The sequence below is a fragment of the Rattus norvegicus genome, chromosome 3 (assembly GCF_036323735.1).
Source record: "Rattus norvegicus strain BN/NHsdMcwi chromosome 3, GRCr8, whole genome shotgun sequence".
NCBI lineage: Eukaryota > Metazoa > Chordata > Mammalia > Rodentia > Muridae > Rattus > Rattus norvegicus.
Genome location: NC_086021.1, coordinates 143,695,883 through 143,709,334, shown reverse-complemented (window position 1 = coordinate 143,709,334; position 13,452 = coordinate 143,695,883). Strand labels below are relative to the sequence as shown.

Genomic DNA, 13,452 nt, shown 5'->3' with positions numbered 1-13,452 from the left:
AAAACTACAGAGGGATTCCAAAGGTTCTAGCTTGGAAAGCTAAGTGAGTAGTGCAGCATTTTATAGGCTGGGAGAGGGCTGTCAAGAGGGAAATCAAAATGTGCTGTACACATCCCCATACAATGTGCGGATGGACAGGCCCTGGTTTATGGTAGAGATTAGGACTGGAAGGCTACTCTGAAAGTCACGTGCATACAGAAGAAACTGAAAGCTACTGGCCTGCAGACCATCCCCTCTCTAAGCATAGAGCAGTGAAGAAACTGAGGTCTAGCACTGGGTTTTTAAATACTGAAAGACAGTATTTGGTGACTCTATGAAGGATTCTCAAGGGTATAAACCTACATGGAGAAATGCTGAGCTGTAAGAGAGGCACATTTTCTACTTTATGACCTACTGTCCCAGTCCCAAAGGAGCTGTAGGTATCTAACCTCCTATGGGGAGCGTCTTTTGGGCTGTGTTCCCTCAATGACCAAGTTAAGACAGGCTTTCATTTTCTGTCCTTTGTGAAAGGGAAGCTGTGTTTTTAGGTGGTGTCAGTTATAATTAGACTTTAGGTCTTGAAAGATCTTGAGAAATAACAAAGACACACATAAATCATAACATCACATTGCCAAGGAACTGCTCTGCTTCTTTCCTTTGAACAAACAACAACTGCCTTGGGAAGTGGCGGGTCTTACTCACTTTTTGAATTCCCAGTGTTACAGTTTGAATGTGAAATGTTCCTCACAGGTTGATATGCTGGGACACCTCATTCCCAGTAGGTGGCACTGTTTCGAAAGCTGTAGAACAGACTATGTCTGCTTGTTAGCCCTGCTATAGCCTGCCTCACACTCCCGACACCAGGCCTTGCTGCCATGACAGACGAAAAGTTCCTCAAAATGGGAACCAAATGAAGTCCTTTCCCCCACTGAGTTGCTCCCGTCAGGTATACCTGGTCACGAAGGTAAGAAAAAGCTGCTCACAGCAAATGCTATGGTATTGCTTCCTGCTTCCAAGTGGCAGGCTTGCAGGCATGCCCCTGCTGCAGGGACGCCCTGCTGTCTTCTCCACATTTCCCCTTTGACTAATGTTTGAACACCATATTGTTTCCAAAACTAAATGAAGGGGCAAAGATCCAGCGGTATGAATAACTCATGGACACAATTCCTGACTAGTTAATTTCCTATTAGTGTCTTTAATCTTCCAATCCAGGCTGTCAAACAAGGAGGCAGAGAGCACACCAAATTACATACTAAATTTATCAAGTTTAGCAAAACAAAAGGGAGAAAAGGAAAATGCAGAGTCTTATGTGACAGAAATTCTTTTGAAAGACCGTGCAGCGAGACTGTCTTTTCACACTATGCAAAATTAAAACTTGATTTATAAGCATACACAGGGACTGTCATCTCGTAATGTGTTTAACATGATACATTCAGTAGTAGTGTACTTCAGACAGCGTGGACTCACTTGATAGAATATACAAATTGAGTTAATTTAGGAGCAGGAAAAGGATAAATTACTAGTCTTTAGATCTACAGTGCTCGAAAGCATTTAAGAGATTTTAATTAAAATTCAAGGATTTTAAAGGCGGTATACTTTTTCTGTCTTAACGAAAATGAAATTTAATTGAAGCTTCTCCTTTGTGTTACCTTTTTTCTTCAACTCTTCATCAGGTTCATACATCTCAATGATCTGCATTGCTCTTTTAGCATCATAAAACGGGAATAAAATTTCATTCAGCCGAGGATCTCGCTGATGCTGTGATGAGAAAATAACTCCATTTAGGGCCTCGCTCCTCATCCTTGAAACACATTTCAAAGCATATAATTTGTAAAACAAGATACATCTAGACTATTGTGTTTATAACCACAAGGATCAGATTTAGCAGCCTTCCTGACTCTCTCCCTAAATAGTCTTCAGGAAGTCCTTATCTGGACTCTCTCTGAGGGAACCTGAGTGTGTACTTCTCCTGATTAAATGTTGAGCGACACACAACAGAGTGGGGATGTCTGCGCACCGGCTCCTCCTTCTGCTCACACAGCTGTGGTATAGGGGCGACACTGGCCACAAATATGTGTAAAAATGAGAGCAACGGATCTTTATGATATTTACAAATTTAGTACTGTCTAGTTTTAAAAAGTGAAAAAAATTAAAATAAGCAACGAGGTCATATACTAAGAGGCCCAAAGCCCCAAACAGTAACAGCAAAACCTCTAAATGTCAGAAAAAGTAAATAGTTTTTATTCTATCTTTCTCTAATAATGAGAGGTTCTTAAGCAGTCTGAAAACTATATTTTCTTGAGCCTACAGTTTTCTAAAAAGCTGTAATTGTAACGGTGAAAATTAATAAGAACAGAGTACTTAGAAGTATATTTAAAAAAGTCTTGAAATTAAAAAGCAATGGCTCAGAGCATCTTCACTCTCAAGCTGAACTCACTTTGCTCTAGAACCCCGAGTAGAGTGTGTGGAAGACGGCTCTTGTGGAAGCTGCTGACATCAACCTTTCCTAATAAGGACACAAGATGTTTCTTGTATCACATGTCCAACACATTTTCTGTAATGAGGACACCCCAACTTCCTAGAATTGTGAGAAGCCTGTTCGCTATTTGTGTGTGTGCGCACGCATGTGCGCGTTTGAATGTATGTGCCTGCACAGGTGTCTGTGCCTGAGTGTATGTGCTTGAATGTGTGTGTGTGTGTGTGTGTGTGTGTGTGTGTCTGTCTGTCTGTCTGTCTGTCTGTCTGTCTGTGTCTGTGTCTGTATACATGTGCTCACACATCATGGCAAATGTCTGGAAGTCAAGGGTCCATTAAACATCCTTATACTTCACTAAGGATGACAGGATTGCATTGTCCCTGGTTATCCCTCAAAGGCAAACTTTTCTGGAGTAATGACCAATAAGCAGATGTGACCAAGAACTGGTCAATGAATAGTATTTTGGCAACAACTCTTTACCCAGATGCATGCACAGATTTTGCACTATTATTAGGAAGATGCTTAGAAGCAACTGTTAAGGTTCTGAAAAGAAGACCCTGTGCAGAACAATACCTTTGGCCAATGGATTTTAAATGCTAAAACATAGACATGTCTAGGCATTGCCTTGTCCTATTTAGTTAAGAGTGTGAAAGGGACAAAATCAATATCTTTTGATGGACTATCAAGACGAAGCATGCTTCTTCTGTAATATTAAAGAATTCTCGATTATGCCCTGTATATGCTCAAACTATTACACTAACAATAGCAGGCCTTGGTTCTGGAGAGAATGGTGCTGAAATCTGTGGAGAAAGAGAAACTGATGTGGACAGGGGGGTGCCAGTCACGTGGAGACATGCCACACCCTTTAAGGATCTGATGCACCATGCAGCACACGCCAGGACTCAAGGGGGCGAGAATCCATCCTGGGGTGAGAAGAATCGTTTAAAAGCATTCAGACAAATGAAACCTCAACCACTCTAGAAATCCCCCACTCCATAAACAATAGCACTAAAGAAGACGGGTAAGGGATGGTAAGGGTTCTTTTCACAACCCAGCATAGCTACACTCACAGCTCCCTTCTGTAGCCTCCCTAGTAAGATTAACAAAAGTCACAGTTGAGCATTTGGAACTTAAGAGGAATGGTGAAGCAAATCCATGTGGCTTAAGAAGTGCAAGGAAAAATGGGATACAGCCATGGGAGAGGAAATTGATGGGAACAGTGGGAGAAGAGAATTCAGACATACCTGGGTGTTTTACACACAGGTACATAAAAACACGGTGATGCTTAAAATGTGCTCTGTGTGCGGCGGTGGCAGCATTACTATCACGTGGGAGATTTTAAAGAATGCAGACTCTGCGAGCTTCTCCTCAGATCTACTGAACCTGGCCCTCAGGTGAAACTAGGCACTATTTCGGGGAGGGGGAAGGAGGGCTAGCATACTTTCCAGGTGATCCTGACTTGTTCATTTTGAGGTCCTGCTCTAAGACGGAAGGCGGATCTCAATTGATACAATGCTCGCCAGCCCTGTGGGCTTAATCTCCGATGCTGCACAGATCGGGTGTGGTGATATTTGCTGTAATTGCAGCACGTGGAAAGCTGAGGCAGGAGGATCTGGAGATGAGGGGCATCTTATGCTCTGTAGTGAGTTGGAGGCCAGCCACAGGAGACCCTCTCTCAAAAAAAAAATAAGAAGAAAAAAAGAAAAGCAAAAAGCATTGCCTTATCCTGTAACTGCATGCATTTTTAATACATTTGTATATCCATGACAACAAAAGCGAAGCAAAACAAAACAAAAAAGCCCAAATACATAAGTTCTGGAAGGTAGGAATAATCATTTGACCAGTGCAGCTAAATAAGCCTTTACCTGTTAAAATGAAATGAGAGGACATCATACTCATAAGGCCATCCGTATAGCAGACTGGATAGCCAGGGAACACAGCGCATATTAGCACTGGCTACCTAACGGTTACAGTCTCAGCAAAAGAGCTTTAAGTGTACACAAAAGTAAAACTCCAATTTGACCTGCTCAGCCAAATAATAGAATCTTTTCTTTCCCCCCAAATTTTCACATTTTAAAAGGCATGGTCTTTTACAGCATGGTCCCTCTGAATAATTGAGAGGTGGGAAAACGAAAGGTAAGGTTTGCATCACTGCATCCCAGTAAGGAACAATGCTAGATACAGCACATCATACTATATTCAGCTAACCTCAGAGTAACGGGTACAGAAGAGTTCAAGTTAGAAACAAGCACATCCAGGAAGTTTCTTCACAGCTCGGAGAGAACTTCAGCTTACAATCAGATAAACAACACACCCAGGATATTCACTTCTTGGTACCCTGCGCTTTGCAAAATGAGCTTCTAAATAGCCGTTACGAGTAGGTCATGGAAAACTGTGGCCACATAAATGAGATCTGTTATGGACAGTCTCCACACCTCTGTCCTTACAGAGAAAAGGTGTCAATGACCTTATTACAAATGCACTGGGAGAGATAGATGGTGATATAATATAATGATATACTATATTAATGACAGCATTTCAAAAATGATATAGAAAGTAATCAAATAAAAATCAGCAAGGATAGGCACACTCATAGAATGAAATACTCTCCCCTCTTTCTCTCTCCTCTCCCTTTTTCATCAAAAAATAAAGATATCATAAAGAGAAAGAGATTTGGGGAACTTTCTTACATAATTCCAACTACAAAAGGGGAAAATGAAAAAAAAAAAAACCAGCTTCAATGCTACTGTGATCAAAGGATGTGGTGATGTGGGGCAGGGTTGTAGATAACAAGTGGTCTGAAATAAATCTGTTTTCCTTACTCTCACCATATGAGACCCAGTTCCTCTTTCTTATTTTGCTTTTGTCCTGCCCTCCATTCTATAAGCCCTTAGTTATGTGTGCAAGTGAAACAGAAATGGAGGTGATACTGAAATCAATGTAGCTCATTAGCAACTGGGAAAAGAATCTGAAACCACTGACTCCAGAGATGGCGATTAGTCCTGGGAATTACAACTAAGCCGGAAGTAGAGCCCGACACTGGCAGCTCCCAGCACATACTTCCATTGGCTCTTCCTGACTCCCGCCTGTTAGTTCATGATTTGGGCAAAGAAAGATTCCATTTACCCACTAGATAGAACCCAGAGACAGAGTGTTAGTGAAAGTTTGGATGTGAGTAGTGAACTTGTCTGACTAAATTCTTCACGGAGAATACGGTATTGTATGTATGTATATATGTATGTATGTATGTATGTATGTATGTATGTAAGCATGCGTGCATATTGTTCAACTTCTCTCCGATTCCACTAAGCACTTCAAGGAAGAATCCTATTAGCCTAGACAGTGCTGCCTAAACTTCCATGTGTACAAGTTAGCTGGGCAGCTTGTCAGTGACAGATACCAGCTTGGTGCATCTGCATTGTTAACGGGCTACTAGGGGACGCTAATGCTATCTGTCTAGGGAATCAGACTCTGGTGATCTATGACCAAGAGGCCCTGGAAAGCAGGTGAGAAATGAAACCAAAGCTATCACTAAGGGAAGGGGCCACATAACCTACATGGTCGGTAACCAAGCAAAGGACTAAATCTTTCTGTCCCTCCCACCTCTTGATGGTAGAAGTTAGTATACTAAACAGGTATTTACAAAGAAGGGGCAAGATTTACAGGCTGGAAGGTGGTGGGAGCCAGCGTGTCACTGGCTAATAGAAAGGAGATTTCTTTCCCCCAGCCAATTCTAGGTAATTAACCTTGTTGTATATGCACCTTTTGGTTTCTGTTGTTGCTACAACTGGTTCTCTAGTTAACTGGATGGGTGTCCAAGCTGACTGTTTCTGCCATGGAGGTATAACAGTCTGCCCTAAAATCTGCAGATATGGAGGCCAGGGCCTTGCCCTTCCAAGTGTTCCTGGTTCTCTCTTCTCTTGCCGCATGATGCTGGGTCCTATGCAGCAGTGAAACTGCCTATTAAGGCTACGAGGCTGGGATGCTTAGAAAACATTGAGGTCTTATTATTTTTCAGGGTCGCAGACCTTTATCTTCCAATCCCGCTTGCTTTCCTGAAGAGCTCTGTCTCCTTGCCTCACAAGATGTGAAGTTGCCCTGCCTAAAGCTGTCTTGATTCTGGAGAAATTAACAAGATAAAAGGAGAACTTCACATAGAATGTGCAAGACGCTGGCAGGGGGTGGAGGAGAAGGAATGCTGTAGGGGGAAAGAGATATTTGGAGATGATGCTTTGATTGAAATCCCAGGGCATGAACTTAAAGGCAATCTACAGAAATCTAGAAACGTACCAACTCCACTGGTCTCAGCCACAGTCAAAGTGTCTCCTTGCTTAAGGAGAAGCTACATGGCAGGGGGAAATATGAAGACCACAGGGATGGATGACTGTTCACAGGACCAGTGACGGGAAAGGCCTGCCTTGGAATAAAGAACGTGGATGGCAAAGCCAGAAAAGTATGTTTTCTTTAAATACTCCAACGTAAAAATAAAAGCTTACAGGTTTTACAAGTTAAAAAAAAATTAAAAAGTCTTTAATACTATGGAATTTGTTATTAGATAGACAAAGGAAAGCTCTCTGTAAGAGGAAACGAAGCCTTCGAGAGCCTGCAAGAGGCAGCACCTATCCTTCAGAGTCCAGAACTGGTCCTGAACCACAGCGAGACATGCAGGAGGAAGCATGAGCTTTGTAGATGGCTGTCTCAGGAACTGATGGCGTGGTAAAGCCTTCCCCTCTCTCCCAAAGCATCTTCTTCCTGGAAAGCTAGATTCCTGCCCATCTCGCCAGATTTAAGATGCTCAGTGCACCAAGGTCCATGAAAAGGGGAAGGGAAACAAAACAAGCAACGGAGAACAGAAAGGAAGAAAGTGAGAACCGTGCAGAAGAATGTGGATACGATCTGGGTAAAGACTGCGTACAAACACAGGGTTCGACGCCCATGGGGCAGTGCGCCGGAGAGACCTAAAACCGTTTTGAGTAAAATAAATACAGTATTGCCCTCAACGGATCCCTTAAAGGTAGAGAATCTGTGTGGATATATGGAGTGCATTTGTGCTCGTGTTAACAGTTTCTGATATGTTGCCTTATAAACTGGAAGCCAGTGAGCCGCCCAGATCATGAAGAGAAGACCTTTGCCAAAGGTGTCGTTTGTTCCTCTAAGGCTGTAAGCCGGAGACTGTTCTCTTTTCTAAGGCACCAGGTGGTGTCTAACATGATGCTTCCTTTGCCATCTCTCTGCTGAGGACTGAACTGAAGGCTTCACATATGCTCTGTATGTCCTGCCCCATTAATCTCTCCTACCACCCTTCTCTTTAGGTTCCGTGGTTAGAACTTAAATGCTTTCCAAACAAGACTGCACTGTCTACTCCATACTTAAATTTTTCTACCTTTTTACGTGTTTTGGAGAAAAGGTGAAATTTTTCTTTTCAGATTAAAAAGAGCCTCTGTGGATTTTGCTAAAAAAGAGTTTTTGCACATGAAAAGAAAAAGCTCATTTTAGTTATAATAATGAAAGTTTTGACCTTTACTTGTTCTGAAATATCTTCCTTGTACTTAAGTAAATCTTGCTAGCCAGTTTTAGTTGCTAAATGAATCGTGTTCTAAATTCAGCTCTGAGCTTGTTTTGAAAATAACACGTAAAAATTTAACCTGCAATCTAGTTGGCCTAACACTATAGTTTTACCGAGGAGTGAAAGTGTCAAATATTCAATTTAAACCTATGTATTTTTCTTACATGCAATCCATTAAAACGCAAAAATACAGGTTTCTAGTTCATGCAAAGGTATGAGGAAAAGTTAGCAATGGAGAATCCAAATACAGTGTCATAAACTCAATCCATTCTCTATTCATAAGATCAACAGAATCAAACTACCTTAAAAACCATCTTGCAAAATCAGACACATTCAATTGAAAATACATTACAAATTTCACACATACACACAGAACCAGAGCGTGAGACCAACAGGAGGTGGTGTGCAAAGCCAGCCCGGAGGGAGCACGTGGACACACAGACAGCAGCTGATTTTTGCACCTGGTCAAGCCATCATGGAAAGATCAGCAGGTCAGAAGCAAAGCCAGGAGGGGGTGTGTGACGCAAGCATGCAGTGAGGACACTGGGGAGGCAAGCCACTGCACACAGACTTATGGAGTTAATGTATGAAAAAGCTTACTTCGTTTAGAAAGCTCACTAATTGGTCTACCGTTAAATAATCAGTTTTGTCTCCATTGCTGAAAAGAAATGTATTAGAAAAAGTAAGTTTTTGTATATGATGCTACAGCAGGTACGATTTACATGTTGACATTTGTTGATAATCCTAAACTCCTTTTCTAACCTGAATACTTGGAGTAGTCAGAGACTGTAGTGGAGGGGGTGAGGGGTGGATGCGAGGAACTCAAGAACAATGACAGCAGCAAGGTAACATTCCCACTAGGTCACAGAAGTTGATGGCTATATATGCAATTCTTTAGCATTATCAGGGGACATTCCTCCAAAACCAACATGTAAGTCATCCATTTGAAATAACGGGAATGAATGAACTTCTCAACAATGTATTCACATTCCAAACCGAGTCTAGTTAGTTCACATACTGGGTTAATACCTAAAGGAGCGGGTTAAAATTGTAGGTAGTTAGTAAAGCCAATGCCGGGGAGGGAAACGTTCCAAGTGCTGTAATTAATCTCTGTCAAGGTTTCTAAAAAACTCAGAGTGGGCTTCTACGCCAAGAAACTGAGGGGTGAAAAATGTAACCCTGACTAGGCCTAGCACTAGCAACATAGGTTAAACATTACAACAAAAATGGTTTCAATTTTTACAGGGATGAAGATAGTAAGTACTATATAACACTTCCTCGTAAACTAGAACTTACATTTTTTTAAAAAGATCTTCTATATCTGTCCGAGGACAAATCTTCTGTGTCAGTTCATAGAACTTTTCATAGGTAAATGCAGCAGGTTCAATTTCATCATTCTGTGAAGAACAAAAGGACAGGCATTAAAAAAACATCTTCTTGGAGAGTTGCAATTGACAAGGTCCTGGGCACACAGGGTAACCACAGCATGTGAAATATGGTGTCCCTGGTTGTCATGATGGAATGGGTGATACATGAGACACTTGGTGACACCTGCCTCCAGCACAGCTTTCTCTGGGAAATCCCTCATTGACCAAATACACAAACATTTTTTTAATCTCTCCTTGAGGAAAGAGAGTGAGTGCTCCAATAGAGGATATGGGATAATCAGACCCAATGTTTAATTACACTTATTTTGTGAATTTTTAGAGGATCATAAGGGGCTGGCGCAACCAATAATTTACCTGTCACACTGCAATGTAACTTTCAAACAGGACTTAAAAAGAGTCAGAGGCATAAGTCTTTCTTGCAGTGTAAAAATTAATTTTAATGACTTGAATATGAAGGGACATGAGCATAAATGGATGGGAGAGAAAGGAATCCTTCACGAAACCGTGCAAGGCTTTCTTGAGGAACTGAATTTATTAGTTAATAATTCATGCTGATGCTATGCTTGGTTAAGGCAGCGTGACTGGGTATTCTAAAACAGGCTCCATAAACTGTACAGAGAACAGCTGCCTGTCCTTTCTTTTTCTCACCTTAATAAAGCTGAAAAAAGTCATTTTGAAGCGAACAAGTTGGATTTTTAGAACACTTGTCAGGTGACAGGTGAAAGGAAAGGAAGAAAACTAGCTGTCCTCTATGTCACTGACAAACTGAGGTCAGCTTAACACAGTCACCGGGCTTACATATACCCGCATGAATGAACAACCGTGAACACAGACTTTGAAGTGTACTTAAGTCAGTCAATACCTTTCCACTGGGGAGACCTAATTCCTTGAGTGCTTGAAAGATCACCTTTTCTGTTTTCCCTGATGCGAAGGTTCTAGTAATACTGGAGCAGGAGAGAAAGAAAAAGACTGAGTTAGTGCTCACTCTGCTTTCTCTGACGCAGCAATACAAATACGTTAGAGATGGCGGGCTAAAGGGGAGGAAAGGAATAAAGCTACCTCTTATTTGACGGGGCTTTTCAATTCCCAAGCTTCCCTCTGGTTACAAGGGTCAACTCTGTCACTGGTGAGAATCACTTCTAACGTAAGAGGTCCCATTAGGTGCTTGTCACCAAGTGGGTGTTGGACAAATGTAATGATACATTCGAATCCTGAGAAATGGCGTTCTTCAGAAAAACTGACATGGTGGATGGTGCAGTGGTTCTAACGGTTTGTGAGTGAGGCCCACACTTGGGGAAAGCAGTAGCCACATAGAACTCAGATGGACTTGGCCTGTGACTCTTCCTCTTGGCTTGTGTGTTTTCCAGTGACCCAGTACCAAACATTTTTTAACTGTTTTTATCTAAGCACTTTTAAGATACCCTGCCATGCTAGACAGCTAATGGCCTGGGACTTTACTGTGAAAGTAATGGGGAAGGACCTAGTTAATGATTTCATCAGACTCTTGGTACTTCCTAGGACATAGTGTTTCTGAGTAGCTTTTTAACTAGTGAGTACAGGGAGCATCGATGCTAGTCACATTTGATTCGTAATGCCTTAACGGTCAAACTTCCTTAAGTAAAAAAAGGAAGAGAGCACCCCCCCCCCATGAGAACTATGTTGAAAACACTTAGAATGAAAATTGCTGAGTGGCAGAGATCAGAGGACATTTGGTATCCAGACACCACGCACACAGTCTTGCTTTGTCTACTCGGGTAACTTACTCACTCCCTGATGAGAAGCCCGGGTTATGAGTTACTATGATTTTTTGAAAGGCTGAACTCTGAGGGCTAGACTTCACTTGAAGATGAAGGTGGCTTTCACCTGTGACATGTGGCTTTTCAATGGAGCTTTAGCGTCTCACACCCTACTTTCGCATAGTACGCTCAGCATTTCTGTTTGGTCAACGTAAGCACTGAGAGCCAGCTTCTCTTGGTGTGAGAAGGAGCCACTTCAGCTGCAGGATACAGCTTATCAAAACAGACCCAGAGGAAGGAGATTTACATAAATGCATTATGATGCGTCCATTTAAACCATTATTGTTTTATAGTAGGCCCATGAAGACGTCTGAGAAGTACATTCAAGTGTCCTTGAGACAGTTCCATTCAAGTATAAGGGAGCCCGACAGTGGCACCCAGCTGTGTAGTCAGACCAAGTACATGGATAATGGGATTCTAGCATAGAGGTGTTATGACTATATTTTTCTCAAGTTTTGAGAGCTAAGTTCAACTTTTAGACACTGACTTGGGGTAGATGCCATTTAACATTTCAATTTAATGGCAATTGGCAGTGTGTCTTTCTTTACAAAATGACGCAACGAGAAAATAACTGTGGCTCCACAGCAAGGTGAGGTATCTGTAATCAGGAGGGAAAACTGGACACAACAATCTCGGGGTTCTCCTAGACAACTCAAGGCTGCTGGGTTAAAAGGCCTGGTTATAACACAGTGAAAACTAACCGCCATGGCCATGAGACAGCAGATATAAAGCCCGAGCCAACTGCCTAAATCAGAACCAAGGCACCATGGGAAGTGAGTCAAGTAAAGAAAGCAGTCTTTTGGTGAGTGCTTGGCTGTGTGCCAAGAAGCAGAACTAAGATCAAGAAGGTCAAGGAGCAAGGAGATGGGGGAGAGAGAGGAGAGAGGTGCAGACTTCTCAAACATGAGGAGGGTTGGGCTGGACAGCCTGAAGACACCTTTGCTCATTGTACGTAAAAAGAGAACTTCAGAATGGAAAATAGCCACAAGGGCATTAATCAGACTATTTCCCTAGAGCAATGTCTGTTTCCTTTGCTCCAGACATCTTTCCAAATCATTATTGAGTCTGAAAATTTTATCTACTGTGATCTGGAGGCTAGAGAGGGAATGCTCATTCTTTGGTTTCCAGCACTTTAACCAGAGTCTTGAGAACAGTGTGCTGATAGACTGTGTCATCATCATAATCTCTATATAAGATGTTCTCCACTTTCCTAATGATCTGACCCTTTAATACAGTTCCTTATGCTGTGGTGACCCCCAACCACAAAATCATTTTTATGCTACTTCATAACTGTAATTTAGCTACAGTTATAGATTGTAGTATAAATATTTTTGGAGGTTTGCTAAAGAGGTTGCAACCCAAAGGTTGAGAACCAATGCTCTATATAATTCTCTGACCAAAGACATCTGCTTAATGCTTCAAGGTATCATGTGCTCAGTGAGGGTTGGTTTATTTATTTATTTATTTATTTATTTATTTATTTATTTATTTATTTTTTATTTTTAAAAACAGGATCTAGAGCCTAGAATGGCAATGAACTCCCTACAAACTTGCCATTCTGGGATTAAGGGTGGGTACAATCAAACCTGGACTTATAGAAACCAAGGACTTGGATACACTAGGCAAGCCCCCCACCAAATAAGCTACACCTCAAGTTTCTCAATGAGATTTTTATCCAATCAATATAAACTGTGGCTCCTTCCCTTAAAGAAATTTACAAAGCCAAGCATACTGAGGTTGTACTCAGCCCTACCACAGGGCTGGCTAAGTTCCGTATTCCAGGCTACCCTGCAAATGACTAGAGAACGTGAGCCTAGAACGCAAAGGGAGTCCACCTCTTTGCCCATAGGAGTTCTTCGATGCTTCTGAGAGTTCTGAACACTGACTTCTGACACCGTCCCAGGAGACTCCTAAAGTGAAGGAGCAGAGTACAGCCCTCTGTAGGGTGCTGCAGCCTCAGGACCAGAACAGACGGATCGTGCAGACCAGGTTGCCAGTATTATTATACGGAGGCTCTTGGCCTCTACTTTAGTAGTCCCTCTAGTCACTGCTCAAAACCAAGTAGATCTCCACCACCCAACCCTCTAGCTGTAGGTAGTGTTCCAGTGGAAAGTGTGTGAGACGTGAAAATGCCTTTCAGAGAACGGACTAAGTGTGAGGACGAGCTGTAGCAAGCTGGTGAACTTGAGGGAAAGGCAGAATGCGTAAGGCAATTTACATAAAAAGCAAAGACAGGAGGGAGGCAAG

The 13,452-nt window shown here is 42.0% G+C and overlaps 1 protein-coding gene across 22 annotated transcripts in view; it reads right to left on the bottom strand.

Annotated features, from left to right (window-relative positions):
• Plcb4 (phospholipase C, beta 4) overlaps positions 1-13,452 on the bottom strand; it is a 369,409-nt gene that overhangs the window by 65,795 nt on the left and 290,162 nt on the right. For 21 of the 22 annotated variants that reach the window (XM_063283129.1, XM_063283132.1, XM_063283131.1 and 18 more), the window contains 4 exons: positions 10,272-10,353; positions 9,318-9,418; positions 8,622-8,679; positions 1,629-1,737 (listed from right to left, as the gene is read on the bottom strand). In XM_063283129.1, coding sequence (XP_063139199.1) covers positions 1,629-1,737; positions 8,622-8,679; positions 9,318-9,418; positions 10,272-10,353 — 350 coding nt within the window. Of the gene's footprint in view, positions 1-1,628; positions 1,738-8,621; positions 8,680-9,317; positions 9,419-10,271; positions 10,354-13,452 lie in introns of those variants that run through there. The other variant, XM_039104328.2, reaches the window with a different exon arrangement.